General features: G+C 44.9%; 1 protein-coding gene across 3 annotated transcripts in view; it reads left to right on the top strand.

Moving 5' to 3' along the window:
- The window catches only part of frmd4a (FERM domain containing 4A), an 89,719-nt gene that overhangs the window by 11,446 nt on the left and 61,599 nt on the right, over positions 1-16,674 (top strand). Inside the window, exon 1 of one of the 3 annotated variants that reach the window (XM_035156256.2) lies at positions 5,161-5,711. The exons of 1 other annotated variant lie outside the window; for it this stretch is intronic. In XM_035156256.2, the coding sequence (XP_035012147.1) occupies positions 5,646-5,711 (66 nt within the window). In that variant the 5' untranslated portion in view covers positions 5,161-5,645. Of the gene's footprint in view, positions 1-5,160; positions 5,712-12,699; positions 13,164-16,674 lie in introns of those variants that run through there. One more of the 3 variants, XM_035156253.2, reaches the window with a different exon arrangement.

Here is a 16,674-nt window from a genome sequence, read left to right as displayed (position 1 = left end):
TCTGCCGACTATTAAAAAGTAGTCACACACACGCACACACGCATAGACACACACATCACAATATGTTAACCCATGTTCCCCTCTTTTTCCCAGTATCCCAGTGTTTCCCCCGGGAGTACGATCATGTATAACCCATTTCCCCCCATGATCTGGTCTGTAAATATAAAATATTTAGCCGTATCATCAAAGATTTAACGCTCACGCGGCTACAAATCAGTTTCCTAATCGTATGTGGTCTTTGGGGTCGCGAGTCTCACGTGCATTTCTTGATGCTAAGTCAATTTGAATGTGCCATTTGCACGCTAGAGTAAATCATAAACACTGAGCAGACATGCGTGCCTGCTCACTGGAGTGTTAATTGTAAAATCAGTGTTAAGGAAACAATGTTTTCTCATCCACTTAACGGTGTTGCTGGGTACGTGTGCGTCTTCCTGTGTCTATTTCTGTGCATGGCATCGGCTGGGAAGCCTTCTCGGTGCTGGGTAAAGTGGGCTAAGTTTACTGGGGCAGAAAATGCTGAAGCGTGACTCAATCCAGTGCCTTTATACAACCAGCCACGAAAATATGCCTCTGTCGCATTCTGTCTGCCCAGTGCCCCTCAGACACACTCACCCTGTGGTGAGAGGCTCGTATGTAGGACAGGGAGGACAGACGTAAAGGCTCCGAGCAAGTTAGCAAAGGTGGAAGGTGCGTGTGTTTGTTTTATGAAAGTCCTGCATATCGGATGTGTTGTAAATCTTTTAGTCGAGTACATCCAAGAACATTTCTACTCTGGACTGAGTATGAATGGGTCTAACTACAAAGTCCAAGGTGACTTTCACTGCAGCATGAATGACATAAGATAGTAGAGTGCACCTGACTCTATCCTCACAGGGGCTTTTGTAGAGGTTTCTATGCAGACACATACACACATACACACACACACAAACGCTGAGAGGGAGAGAGACACAAATAACAGAGAGCCATTCACTGTAATGTGCAGTGACAGATTTGGGGTGCAGAGTGACACAGCAAAATTCAGATTTTGTACGAGTGCTGCAGAGAATGACTTAGCAGAATCCCTTTTATCTGCACCGCGCTGTCCTTCATCACTCGAGGCTGAGGGAACGAGACGCACGAGAGGAAATGAAGAAAGCTGTAAAAGACAGAACAACTGTCAGGAAGAAGATAAATATAATGAAAGGCAGCAACAGGACGTGTTGGTAATAATAACGCTTTCAGACAGAAAAGGGCAAACAAAAGGGATAATAACTTACAGTGAGTAGAGCGAGTCAATGAAGCCATTTGCGGTTGTTTGGCAGACATGGGATCGGATAACGTGCGATGTGTTGCCTTCTTAGCAAACATGCAGACTTTAACACCTGCCTGCCCAGTGTATAAGACTGGCAGTAAACCCTTTAGCTGCAAACAGGTGCCTAAGAGGCTTTATCAACATGTCTGGAATAGATACTATTTTTGTGTGTGTGTGTGTGTGTGTGTGTGTACCAATTGGAAGCCTGCCCGTATCTTGATTAGCACACTTCCCTACTTTCCAAGCCAGGTGGACATCACGATCAATCAGTCTCACCCAGACACACGTCCTCTGTACTCCTGCTCAAAGTGAGATTTAAAGAGCAAAACCGTCCGCGGAGTTTTCTCTCCTCCACCATGAATCGGATTCAGAGAGGCTCATTAGGGCCAGTTTTGCGATGCAAAGTCTGAGCTGCTGCCACCACTCCGGTGTTCTCGTCGCTTACGTGGTTACAGAGAGAGTCGACCTCCAGGCGGAAAGCGTCGGTGAAGAGAGATGGAAGAACGCTTCCGACTGTGACTGCTTCAAACTGATTCATCTCAAGGTAGCAAAGTGCATTTTTAGCTAAAGCTGGTTGGAGTTGCAAGCCTGCGGTGAGGTTATATTTTCTCCCCTGTTTGTTGGTTTGTTTGTCGACAGGATTATGCAAACATTACCAAACAGTATTCCACAAAACTGGGACTTGGGCCAAGATAGAAGCCATTACATTTAGCATGAATCTGGACAAAGGGGTGGATGCTAAGTTTGTTTATTTTTTCACTTCTTTAACATTTTTGACCAATTTTCCAGGGAATAATGCATGAATCATGATGAAAATGCATAGTTAGGGGACTATGTACAGTACGTGTGCAATTTGGTGCAGCTTGATTAAATTTAAGAGGTCTGTTGGGCCTCTCTATTGAGTGCAATTCTAGTTCATATGTAAAGTATTTGGTTAATTATACCATTTTATTATGTTTTTATGTGTATGTATAAATATATATTGTTTATTTACTATGTTTGAATGAGGACTCAGAGGAGTTTCTTGTATTTTCCACCTTTTTATATTAAAATAAATCAAGCGCAGAAACAGGAGCTCGACAGTTCAAACTCCCTCTTTTCTCAGTAATACGCTTGCATATGTGCATTTGTAAGAGCATGTGAGCATGTGATGGAGCATAATGTGTTTCTTGCTTCTGTGAGGTGAGGTGAGTTTTAGCTCTTTCTGAGACGGCTGGTGTGGTGATTCATTCCTCTACCTTTACTAACACACACACACACACACACACACACACATTGGATTACGCACAGGAATCTGGGTTTTAACCCTAGCCGTGCCGAGAGGAACTCACACGGGGACACGCTGTCCTGTGTCGCCTCTCTGTTGGGGGTTAAGCTCTTCATTAATGGGGAATGCTGTTCTAGATGGGCTACCTGCCGCTCTCTCCGCTCTTCACTGCATCCAGACTCCACGTGCCACCTGCCTCACAAGTCTTAGTGGCCATATACTGTCCATCTTCACCACGCTGGGTATTTATAATGCATGAGTGGCATGCAGATTGGAATTAGAGGGAGTTATTAATGGCGGAGTGTTACATATTCACAGCATTAGAAGCGACTTCAGGAAGACAGGGAAGTCTCCTGAGGGCAACAAAGGCCTGATGGACCCGAGCACTCTGTCGTTAACATCCAGTGGTGTGTATTATGGTGTGTGTGTGTGTGTGTGTGTGTGTGTGTGTGTGTGTGTGTGTGTGTGTGTGTGTGTGTGTGTGTGTGTGTGTGTGTGTGTGTGTGTGTGTGTGTGTGTGTGTGTGTGTGTGTGTGTGTGTGCGTGTGTGCACAGAATCACAGCCGTGCAATAGACTTGGTCGCACCCCGCTGCTCCTGACCACGGAGTTGATGCGAGGGTTGATGAGTGGCTGTTCTTGTCGACCTCACACAGAAGAAAAGGTCAAAGGACAAAGGTCATTGGCACTCTGGGTCTATGTGGCTTTGGAAGAGAGCCGGATGAGGACAGGGGGGAGAGATAAGATTGAACTGGACGTCTATGAGGCTGAGAAAGAGAATTAAAGCAAGAAGGGAAAGAGAGAAATGGTGGAAAATGTTACATGAGACATTAAACCCAAAGAAGTGAAGGGGTTTGATTTGAAGAGAAAGGAGGAGATATTACCATCAGATTAGGACGTCAGTGTTATAGAGTTGCATCAAAATCCATTGGTTCAAGGAGAACATTGAATTCTTATGTCAAAAACTTCATTTAGTTGGCTCATACCCATAGATAACTGGGTTTTGTTATGATTTATCAAGAAACCTCTTCAACTTCTGTTGAAAACCCCTGATGAACTATGGTTTCTTCATGTGCGCATGTAACTATGGTTCTTATGGCGGAAGACAGCATGAGGAGTAAAAGAAGGGAGAGATAGCGATGGATGTATTAACATTGATGTAACAACAAATCCTTATGTGCCTCATAAAGAAGGCTGCGTACATCGAATAGTTTGGTCAGATGAGAATAAACCCTTTTGCACCAAGTAAATCATCCTTTAATTGCAAATAATTAAATCCAACCTGAGTCAAAGCATAAACACGTACTTCTCATCCACAGCTCAACAGTAGAACATTTGAGAAAATTCAGGCACAATTCCAATTTAAATTGGTAATTTGGTGATTTAATATTGTATCTGCATAACACTTAGAGAAACATTAGAGACATGTAGAAATGGTCAAAATTGAAGCAACTGATGTGAAGATAATCTAACTTCTTCTTCTGTAATCTGTCAACTGATGCGAAGATAATCTAACTTCTTCTTCTGTAATCTGTCATCAGTAACAAACTTGTAAATGCAGATTTTGTGTGTAAGTTTTAGACATAGCATCCTCATGCCAACTCTACATGACTGATCTTCATGTGTGAAATTGGTGGAATGCCTCTTTAAGGAAGAATGTGGTTCTATCACTACAGAGCCTGTTCTTTCTCTACATCTTATGTGACTGTAGACGTGGAATAAAACGACCCTGGATCTGTGGGGTGGCTTTGAACGAATCAACTTACTGTAGAGAAAACTTGTTCTCAGATCTTCTGCCATTTTTACAGTCTCCCTCTTTACAGCTTGTTACTACACAGTATAGTCATATCCTGTTTGGTGAAACAACCCAATTAAACTTCCTCTGCTGTGTCTGAGTCAGTCTCCCTCATCCTTTATTCCTCTGTGTCTGGTGAACTCAGAGACTAGCGGGGGTCGTTCCACCAGCGCTTGCCAGAAAAACAAAAACAAGCCCTCTCCATGGCACCCCATCAACATCCTTCTTCCCCCTGCTTCCCTTCTTTTCTTCCACTTTCCTTCCTCCCTCACTGAATCACTGCCCCCATCTACCTCCCTCCCAGCCCTCTCCTTCCCAATCAGCCCTTTACCCCACGCGCCCTGTCCTCTATCACCACCGCCCACCCCTCCCTGTCACTGTTACATAAGCTCCAAGTCATCCATCCAGGCCATATCGCTGTTTATTTCCCTGTGTGTGTCTATGGGAGCCTCGGCAACCCAGGGCCGACCCTTAATGAGGCCGCGACAAAGACCCATTGATGAGAGGCCCAGTGTGAGAGACGATGACCCCAGCCAAGAGCACCCAGAATTGGGCATCAGCTGCCCCGGGCTCTCCCTCCACACAAAGACGTCCACTGTGGACAGGGACCTGAAAGGGCACAGACGATAGAGAGGGAGAAAAGAGAGAGGAAATATCCCGTTCAAACAACTTGGAGAATGTGAGATAGAAACATGTAAAAAAAAAAAAATGAAACAGAGACATGACCGCATCACGTATTATTCGCTCCCAACAAGCCTTATGCTTCCTCCTCCTCCTCTTCTGTGCATCCTAGCAGAGACAGTGAGACTCACTCACAGGCAGTTGTCAGTGCCACGGATCATAACTCAGATCTGATCAAGGGACAGTATAGGCACAGGACACCATGAGGACAGAGTGAAGCCCTTTGAGGGGACCCCGCACTCCTTTTTTGGAACCATTTGGAGCACTGATCGGACTCCAGAAGGTTTTCGGAGCCAAGTTTAGTGGAGATATTGTTTATTTATCAGACTTGGACTTTGGGAAGCTGCACTGGATGGAGAATGAAAGGAGGCTGTGGACAAATTAGGCGGGACTGAAAGGAAAAGAAGCTGTCGAGGCATGGTTCGTTGGAGAACTGAAATATTTAAAGTCTGAAATGGCTGAACTACTCAAGTCGTCTGTCAATATCCCATAATAACACAAAATCAGAGAGAGGCGGGGAAACAGGACTCTGGGTCCTGATTGAGAATTTTGTCGAAAAAAACCCAAAATCTAGATTCTTATTCGTCTGCATTATTTTGGGATCAGATGAACGATGACTCTCTCGGCTCGACTCGAGGACATAGAGGTCACCCTGGAACACATGCTCATGGATGTTTTTGTAAGTTTGCCCACTCCCTTCTTTTGTTCAGTTTCACTTTTAACCCACTTATCTGACATTTAACTGAAGCTGTTCAATCGCCGCTCTTCTCCCAGTTGTGACCTCTCCAGTGCATAATTGCAGTTGGAGACCAGAGGCAGACATATGTTCGAGCCTCTGTCCAGATGCTCTCATTAATTGGCAGAGGGGGGAAAAAAAGTGCTGATTAAACATCAAACTCAGAGAGAGAGAGAGAGAGAGAGCAAATAAACCACGAATCTAACCTGGATTCCTCAACGCAGGGTTAGCCCACTGAGTACAGACTTTAGGAGCTGTCATCCAACTAACTCCGAAGTATTAAATCTATATGCATGGGCTTACACTCTGCAGCATTCACATTTATTTGCACCTATCGGCATGAATCTCTTGACAGGGAGTGAATGAAATCTCCCAAGTAAAGGAAGTGAGGATTGACGATGGGGAAATGAGGGATGAAAGAGGAATGAGACAAGAAGGAAAGTGTGATGGCTGTGATAGAGGTGGATTACTCAGGCCGCTGCGGTTTACAAAGCATTCTGGGATGCAAAGTCACTCACACACACACACACCCACACACACACACCAACAAGCAAGCACTCACACACATTTAGCTACAAAAACACATGAAGGCAAACACAATTCATCTCTCTGCAGACATGCGCGCGTTGTAAATGCAACAACAGGATCCCTGGTTGCCTCGATTTGCCGGCTGCTGTAATGAGTTTGGTTGTTAAGCTGCTGTTTCGCTTTAACATTGTTTACAGGCTCAGGCATCTGTTGGGTAGAGCAGTAATCTGTCCTTTTCCCTGAGACGTTCTGTGCTTCCAGTATCAGCACTCGTTCCGCCGCTGCAGGGCGACAGCGTCACTGATATGTGCAGAGATTTACAGCCCGAATACGTCAACCTATATCGAAGATTTTCATTTTCTATACATCCAATCGACGATTTACCACCAAAGCAGAAAGGATTAGCGTTTATGGCCAGATCAGGATTTGGGTTATTTATGCACTTCGTGGGCGGTTGAAAAATGGACGTCACTAAAATGCTTCCTTCCTTTATGCTTCCTCTTAGCATCCTAATGAGGCTGCTTATTTATTTATTTCTCTAATTGCTGGAAGAGGCTGGGAAACAGAGGGTTATCTGGCCACTTTGCATACTTAAATGAGAAATATTCAAATTGGCCCGCACCCTCTCCAGTCTGGTTGCTCACTGTGCATGCATATGTGGTGCATGTGTACTTCTACACTCACCCACACACAAACACAGCTGTTTGGACATGTAGACGTGAGCTAAGAAGAGTCTATTTCAGTGAAATATGTGACATGGACCAGGAGTCATAAACTCCTGAAAACATTGTGTCAGAGGGCGTTAAAGCACGAGACTAATACAATATACAATATACTGACCTTCTGTGTAGAGTGTGCGTTCTGTGCGTTTGTGTAAATTAACTCAGCTAAGCACAGAGCCGGAGGTCATTATAATACAATCATGACTGCACTTCTTCATCCTCGAGTAGAAATGGACCTCTGGAGCCCTTCCCGTGCTTCTCATTGGCTGGGAGCATGCGGCTTGAGTGTACAGCTATATTCAAGGACGCGGCGCTATTTTCATTAGCAAGGCAGCGCATATAAATGATTCAGAAAAGCTGAGAGGATCCGAGGCTGTGAACTTTCTTTGCAACCTCTCTTATTGCTAAGAAAAGGAGGTCACTGTTTTGTTGCCGTTGTTTGCTCGCAGGAAGCTAAACCAATTGTTGTTGCTCTTTCAGGTCGACTACTTTATTTATCTTCTGCATTAAAGATAGTATCAGCTTACTGACCGCTTAAAATTCAGAAAGAGTAAGAAATCCCAAAAGTCATCGAATGGTTTCAAGAAACAATGCACTGGTTTTTAAAAGAGAAAATCTTTTCATTTTCAAGGCAAAATACCAAATCACTGATAGTCATTCATTTCACTGAATATCTTGATATCCTTGACATTTTTCCTCTTCTGATTTGATTTTTCTAGCTTCTGAAAAATGCATTTTATCAGCTCCTGGCAAAGCTGCTGTGTATTGTGTTGCTGGTCCACTGAACTATGAGGACAGAGAGAGAGAGAGAGAGAGAGAGAGAGAGAGAGAGAGAGAGATGGCAGCCCCTCTTTTCGGAGGATGCCTCAGAGTCTTGCACAAAGGCTGACAGTCACATCAGGAAATGAAGCGGCGTGATTAAAAATGCATTCAGTCCTTGTGTAGTTTAATTGAATCTCCTCCTCGTGCACCCCACAAATTGCCTCCCCCACTCACTCACCCCCAACGCAATCCTCTCTCCCCCCAACATCCTCATGTCTTCCACCATCCTGGCCTGGAGGCAGAGCTAAACATCCCTTCTCTCTCACTCCTGTTCCTCCCACATCCCTCCTTTTTTTCCCCCTTCTCCTCCATCCCCCCCTCGTCTCCTCTGAGACGGGACCTCGGCCGGATGTGATTGTTTCCATCACAGCTGCATTGCACTGCTCTGCTTTGCTCTTTTCTCCTCAGCGCCGTCTCCTCTCTCCTCTCTTTCCAGCAGCCATGAAGCACCATGGTTCATATCTTTGGGAGCGCGGGTCTGTCACAAAGGGTCTGCGGGCTCTGCCAGCATTCATTCTGCCAGGAGCACAAAAACAGTGACGCACGATACCACGAGCTTGTGCTTTCTCCACAGTGAGGACTGTATCACGACATTGTACAGTGTGTGTGTGTGTGTTTGTCTACTGTTCTCTTTTAATTGTGCTACTGTAGACGTGCTGGTTCAGATAGAGGCTATTGACTGGGTTTGTTATGTGTGACCGTTCTTTTATGAAATGGGTATGTCTTCTACCCAGTGACCTCCTCCATCTCCTCTCCTCTTTATCTCTCTCCTTTTCTACCCCTCTCTGTCTTTTGCTCTGCCTCTCTCTCCATCTATCAGTACTGATCCTGTTAACGTTAATTTGGTCATGGTATTGATCCGAAAGAAGCGGTGAAGCAGTGTCAAGTTGTATCAGGGCCAAGGGCTTGGATATGGAGAGATTTCAAAGCAATGTCTCTGCAACCTGACCCTTTTAAAATAGAATCAAGATGGTGAACAAATCCAGTGGATAGACACCAGCAACGTGTTAGTCCACCTCTCAGTACTCCACAACTTTACTGTCGTAGTAGGTATCACTCCCCAAATTATGATTTTTTTCTTTGAGATCCATGTATTATTTCCTGGGATAATGGTGGAACTGTGAAAAAATGCCCTATCTCACTATATTCATGAAATAATACACACACACACATTTTTTTATTAGGTCTCATGTCAACAAACACACCAATCAAAACATAGTTTGGCAGAGGTAATAAAAAAAACTGACAAATGTAGAACAGTCTCTATTAAAACATAATACAAACATTAATTCCCAAACAATTTGAATAACCTAGTCAGATTTAGCACTGAAATGTGTTTCTCAGTTTCCTGCCTCATTCTTTCTGTGTGATAATCATCCAAATAAGTGGGGGGGGGAAACAATTCACCATATCCAATTTTCATGTCTATAAACTGATATTATCATTCCGCCTTTAGTTTCCATCATGAGCAGGATCATGATTCTGCTGGTCCAGCACACTCTGAGCTTTTCCAGTAGACTTGGGTGAATAATTTAAAAGCCTTGAATGCTTTTCATTGGGCCAAATTGCATATCTCGCAGCCCATTCAAGTCTGCCTCCACTCTCATAATAGACGCCTGATCGTCCCATTGGAATGATATATTCTAATTCCATTATGGCATTCGATGGCTGTATAATAGCTGCTCATGAGTCTGGATATGAACTGAGACAAAGACAGTTATCTTTTAGGGCAACGTCTACTCAACTTATCAAGGTTATAAACACAACACATTCAGAGTGATGTTCAGTCTAGCCACATTCCAATGGCTGAAATGTTTAATCATACTGAAACACACACGTGCACACACACATACACACACACACACACACACACACACACACACACACACACACACACACACACACGGTCACCTCACAGCAGGTTGAGCAGATGTTGTGCCGAACGACAGGGTTTGACCAGGACAACCTGTCCCAGACTTCCACCAAATCGCCCCAAAATACAAATATGGCCTAGTTTTCACAGTGAGTCACACAAATGTCCGCATTTCCTCAAAATCCCACGGGCGATCTGTTACCTTTCTGAGCAAGTTTTTTTTTTCTTCCCAGGCCTTCTTACGTAGGCACTGCTGAGGGGAGGATAATTGAGGTGGATGCTCCCCTGTGGAGAAGCCATTATGATTGGTTCTGGCCTGATGAAGGAGGCCTCTGCTTTCTGCGCCTCTCGCTCTCAGGAGGTAGAGGAAGACGTCACCAGCATATACACTCAGAGGCACAGAGGCGTACACTGAGAAATTAATTTAATGAAGCTATCATGGTTGTATTGTTTATTCCTATATGACTCTTTGTGTGTGTTTCCTGTGCTGTAACGCAACCCCTCTGTAATTTGCAAAACCCTAAATCGTAAACATTCAAGCCCCCTCCCTCGCTGGCTGCGCAGGATTGGTCCAGCTAGAGGGTATTTCCATAAACACACCCACCCACACACACAAACACACACACACACACACACAAAGATACTTAAATACATACAAACACAGCGAGGAGCAGGACCATAGGGATGAGTCAGACGGCCGTGGGCAGAGACTGGCTGGGTTATCAGGGTAAATTAATGTGTAACAATGCCGGGATTCTATTCCTGTGAATCACTGCATCTTATTATTACAACTACAAACAGAGGCAGACACACACACACAGACACACACAGACCACACACACACACACACACACACACACACACACACACACACACACAGACACACAGACACATTGCAGAAGTAAAACCTGGGTAATCAACTTGCTTTGTGCGTCCTCATTAGCATCTCTTCTAAGCATTTAGTGATCATCTCTCTTTCTTTCTTTCTCTCTCTACTTATCTGCTGTTTTTAAATGTTTTAATAGCTACTAGTTCAATTTGAGGAAACTTGTCCTGAATCTTGCAGCTTTTTTGCCCGATTTGTTGTTTTTCTCGTGTTGTGAGTTCAGTTTTGTATTTCACATATTTTCATTACCAAGTGTAAATCCCATTTGCCTTCACTTCTGCATGCACGTTGACTGAAATGGGTCATTGTGCATCCAGCCCGAGGCATCAAGAATAGTAACATGTTGTTTTTTCTTTTATTTATTTCTTATTTTATCCCTGCCTGTCAAGAAGAGGGCTTATCACCTCGCAGGATTTGAAGAAGTGGAATTTAAAAAATCTTGAAAAGGAGAATACACGAGCTGCGGAGGAGAACAGACGAACGCAAACCGCACTTAAACTGTTCAATTAGGAGAGTGTGCTGCCATGTCCCTGTCAAGGTCTCGTACGAAATCCTTATTAGAACAGCGAGGTTTTGTCTCCTGAATCAGCGGCGGCAGTTAATCTCTGCCATCGTGACGTGAATTAACATGAAACACACAGTCATAATGCAAATAGAGAGAAATGAGTGGAGTCTTCTGGTTTCATTTTTCAGTTCCTTCAGTATGCCATCTATACGAGCAGGATGTCTGCAGACCACGCTTATATAAAGCCCTCTGATATTTCTCATGTAGGCCATACACTGATGTGGGCCAGGGTGTTGAATAAATAATGCTTACTGGGGATTACCTCTGCAGATGATTTTCTCCTGTATATGCTTGTCGCTCGTTTTTAGCACAGTGTGTGCTTGTGTGTGTGTGTGTGTGTGTGTGTGTGTGTGTGTGTGTGTGTGTGTGTGTGTGTGTGTGTGTGTGTGTGTGTGTGTGTGTGTGTGTGTGTGTGTGTGTGTGTGTGTGTGTATTTGTGACAAATACAGTAACATGTCACTAAAGCCGTCAGGGGTCTTTGCTTTAAGAAAGGGTATGGGGGAATGGAAAGGGCGCTTGTTTGGTTGCTCATTTTGACTGGTGGCTTTAATCTCATTTTACACCCGTATGACCCGGCATCAAATCACCTCATAACTATGATACACGAGCTAAATCTTCCTGGTTATAATCCAGAGCTACTGGCTTTACAACAGCCACCAGGACGTTCACTGTTATAACAGTATACGTGAACCGGCTGCACATGTGTGCGTGCATATGTGCATATATACTGGACATCTGCCTGCATGTCTGCATGTGTGTTGATCCACTTTAGTTAATCAGCTGGCAGTTCAGTATTGATGTGCAGAGGCAAACAGAGCTCAGCGGTGAGTGATGACGAGAATATGACAGTAAGTCACTATGGTGCAGCTGTAACTCATGGGTCCAATAGCTTTAATGGACATGTAAAGACCACCATGGTGGATACAGAGGACTGACTCAGCTCTGTGGCTGCAGCTGCAGCTCTCGTGATGAAGGAGCCCGAACCCCCACTATACTGTAAAAAATGTCTTCACTTTTCTGCATGTAGACGCTGAAGTGATAGGATGATCAATATCTGCATGCATGAGCAGTGTGGGTGTTACAAGGATGCATGTGTGTGTGTGTGTGTGTGTAAACTCTCTTTGTGTCCTATTCCAGACAAGTGCAGGGAGAGAAAGCTGGATGTGGGATTTCAAAGATAATCTCCCTACCAGATGGCAAAACATCCCATATTCCTTTTGAGGTTCCCCACGTGATCCCCTGTAAGAGGGAGTGTGCTTGTGTCGTGCGTGCGTGTGTGTGTGTGTGTGTGTGTGTGTGAGTGAGTGTGAGTGTGTGTGGGTGGGGGGGAATACATGTGCTCAGACACAATTATTATTTGATCACGTGACACCAGTGCGTATGCTAATAACAGCCGTAACGTCACATTAATCCAGTGACCTGGTTAAGCCCCCAACTGAAGGAAGTGAGTGTGAGCGGTGCGGAGGGGGAGCTGCCAGAGAGCTGGAGTAGAGGGAGGAAAGACAAAGCGCGCTACCGCTCTCTCTCTCTCTCTCTCTCTCTCTCTCTCTCTCTCTCTCTCTCTCTCTCTCACACACACTCATTCACCTCCTGGGCGGCAGAGAGGAGAGTCTCTGAGCGGAGCAGCATGGGCAGTGTTCTAACTCAGAGGGAAATAGAAGCAGAAAGAGGAACATAGGAGCAGTTGTGTTGCTTCTGCACACACACACACACACACCCTCACACTCACACACACACACTCACATACACGCTCACACCACACAGGCTTCTTTCCACATTTACGCACCCACGCACAAGCTTGCGTGAACCCCCGGCTGCCAGGCTGGACGGGACGGCGAGGACACCCACCTCACACACCCGCACACATGCTCACACACCCACGGAGACACGCACTCTGGAGCGCACTATGGGGGTCCAAGGCGCAATGACACCCGGGAGGACCCGCCGGCTGATGCTCAAGCTGCCGGTGGGGACTCTGCGGAGGAACAGTGGAGAGAGGGTAAGACTTCTTCCCTTCTTCTCTGAAATTCCTCTTCCTCACTTCTCCCCCTCTCTCTCTCTGCTTCCCCTCTGGAAGTCTTGCCGTGATGTTCTGTGTGTGAGTGGGATTTAGAATGGGAAGGTTCTCAGCTAATCCAGGGGACGGTATTAGGTTGGAGTTGGTGAAAGGCAAGTCAAAGGCAAAGCTTTTAATCTCTACAGTGGACAATGACAGTCAAAGTCTGCCAGTCCTTCCAGTCTCTGTCACTGCTAATGTATTCCCCTGCTGTCCCGCAGCTCTCAAGGTTACAGGGGAAGTCTCGCTGCATGTGGGAGAGCTGTCTTTGAGTGCAGCTTGTTTGCCTGTCACTGTCAATGCACCTCAACCAACTTGAGACATGAGTTGGCTTCCTGTTATCAGGTAAAGCTGCTCACAGTCTTCTCCTGCAGCTTCCTCCTCAGGGTTGGATCCATGTCCTATGCCTGGAGCTTTGTGGAAACCAGCTTGTGTGGCCGGGCATCAGGAGCCTCAGTGTTTGCGGGTTTTCCTGTAAATGTGGGTGGGTGTGGGCCGAGGACAGTAGATAATAGTTTCCATGCAAAGATTAGATGTGGAATGTGAGTTGCAGAATTAACCTTTATGTCTCTGCAAAGACGAGACAGGCTCTAACCTGCCAGGTGATTCATCTCTTGCGCTGCTCACAAAAGTTGTTTACACCAGGAGAAAACTGCATGTGTGTGCAAAGCGAACGCACACAAGAAATGTGAGTGTGTGTGTTTGTGTGTGTTTGATTCCCCCATGCTCTTTCATGTTGTAAAAACACTGGGGTTAAGTGGATCAAACTTCAGTGCAGTGTGTGTTCAGGTGATGAGTGACTCAGACTTACAGACCAATCTGCTTTTCCCTCAAAAAACCCCGACGCTCATAGAATCATACTAAAACTAATTTCATCTGTCTTTTCATTTCCTCTTGATGTGATGTGATGTGACTTCAGTTCTTCTAAACGCCACAAGCCCATCGGTGGCTTTGTAGTTCTTCTCTCTTTGATTGAACGTGCGCACAGAGGATACACGCAAAGCACACACATGCTTGGCTCATGCTGTCGTAAATTACGCAGCGTGGCCACTGTACATTAGATGAAACAGCTTTCACTTTAATAAGCTCAGACGTGCATATTCCCATCCTGCAGCTTCTACACGAAAAATAACTGCGATGAGCTTCACGTCTCTGTGCACGTAAATACATTAACATTATTCCTTTGCAGAGGAAGAAGAAGAACAAGTCATCTCACTTAAGAGAATTGAGGGGAAGTCAAATCTTTGAGACTGTCGAGTTAGAATTTGTCCTGATCATTTCAGGACTCGCTTTTCAAAAACTTCAGGATGTCATTTTTTTCAGTGGATAATAAATTGATTAACTGAGATCTAATATAATCTGGCTTGATGTAGTAATAGTGCTTGATTGGAGGAAACTATTCACTATCCTGAGGAGAGAAGTAATTGCTACCGGTTGATTGGCTGGCGCCCACACACGCGTGCACTCACACACACTTACACTCACACACACACACTCACACACACACACACACACACACTCACACACATTCAAATCTCTAGGTTTTCTCACGCAGGAAAGGAGGGAGGCCTCTCTCCCCGCTCTCTCTCCTGATTGCATTCTGCCTCCCATCTTTCTTGCAGCCAGCTGTGTGCAGACAGACTGAAGGGGGATTACTTGTTGTGATTTACATACACTCACTCATTCATATTACTGTTGTGTTGTGCTGGGGGGAAAAAACGACTGAATGGTTGCATGTGCATCAGCTTGCCTGTGTATAGGCAGTGACTGCATCAGGTTTTCTAAACGGTTATCTATTGGACCACGCGGGCCGAGAACAGTGCTCGATAAATCGACACAGACGTCTTAGAAACTGAATTTAAATCATCAGACTGTCGGACCGACTCCTCTGCTCGGTGTTGGCAGGTGAACAAAGCTGAGTGATCTACCGGTTTGTTCCCCTGAGGCTTTTATAAAAGGTATACTGTCTGTCGTGTTATGACTTTACCCTCCAATGTCCTTTGCAAAGCTCTGAAATACTTTCACTTCTACACACAGCTGCAGCTTTGTCCTGCTCTGACATGTTGTGTTAGATAACGCATTGTGTTATCATCAGTCTCCGCCTTATATAACTGCGTGAGCTGCATACAGACACAAACATACAGGGGAACATATTGACAAAATCTGTATTTATATGCAGCTGACTGAGCGGAGGGGAACTCTGTAGTGGAGATGTTTACTGCTGATACTGTTAAAATAATTTTTCACTTTTGGAAAGCCTAGTTTTTTTATGGCCTTCTGCATTTCCTAGAGAACACGCAGAGGTCGGCGCACATCCCCACTGACTTTCCTCAAAAAACCATTAGCAATAAGCAATTTGTTTGAAACATATCTTAACCATGGATCCTCCAGATTGCTTTTTCACCACCTCATCTGGTCCCTGTCATATAACTAATGCAGATGAATTGTCTCATGTCTGTGTCAGAAGTTTTCTGATGGATGTGGGGTTCCTATCACAGTTAATTGAGTAATATCTACAGGGAGAACACAGCAATCCTTGTTTCACGGTCGACAGCGATTACGCGCCTGAATAAAACATGCACTGTTAACCACAAAACAATAAAAGACGAGACAAACTTGTTTTCTGGACGTTGTTTCGACATGAATCATTGTCTTTTCTCAACCTCAACTTCTCCCTCTACTCCTTGTTATTGTGGTTCAGAAATCCCATCTAAATATCCAGACTTGTCTCGCTTCCTTCCCCCTCGTTCCCCCTTTTCTCTCCATCTTTGATTAAGTAAAAGTGGCTGCGATGAAAGAAGTGCAAGAGCATGCAAAACTGGATTGATGGGTTTATTTAGTTATATAGTAAATATGTTGACAGTGTGATATCATGAGGATGAATTACACAGTTGGTGTTGACGTTTTAAAAACAGCTTTTTTTTTTAGATTACATCTGTGAGCAGTCTGAATTAGGATTATCCTCCTTCTTTGTTATCCCGCTATCGTGTTAAGCTCCTCAGGTCTTTTCTGGTGAAATTAAGAACAAAAACAACAAACAAAAAAAGGAAAGACTGGATGTGTGTGTGTGTGTTTAAGTCTGTGCGTCTGAGGGGGAAGTGTTAAACAGACGGTGAAAATACATTTCAGATTTTAGGAGGCTCGATCGCTCTCCGAGGAAACATGTTGTTGTCAGGGGCACCGCAGGGGAGCGAGGGTTTAAAGGTGGGAGGAGGGGGATCACTGTCAGAGAAGGAGAAGTTCACACACACACACACATATAGAGACGTGTACAAAACACACATTCACGAGCAGGACAGGAATGCAAACAGACAATAGCTCGACTGTAATTTGCCACTTTGGGCCTGAGAGCTGGAAGCAGCCAGACGAGCGGTGAGGCAGGAATACTAATTGATCCTTGTTACCTTTAAACATCTTGTCTGCACCAATCACAGAGAAGGTCAGCGCTGGACTC

Source organism: Hippoglossus stenolepis, chromosome 5, assembly GCF_022539355.2.
Source record: "Hippoglossus stenolepis isolate QCI-W04-F060 chromosome 5, HSTE1.2, whole genome shotgun sequence".
Taxonomy (NCBI): domain Eukaryota; kingdom Metazoa; phylum Chordata; class Actinopteri; order Pleuronectiformes; family Pleuronectidae; genus Hippoglossus; species Hippoglossus stenolepis.
Note: the sequence above shows the minus strand (reverse complement) of the source record. Positions and strands in the feature narration are given on the sequence as shown.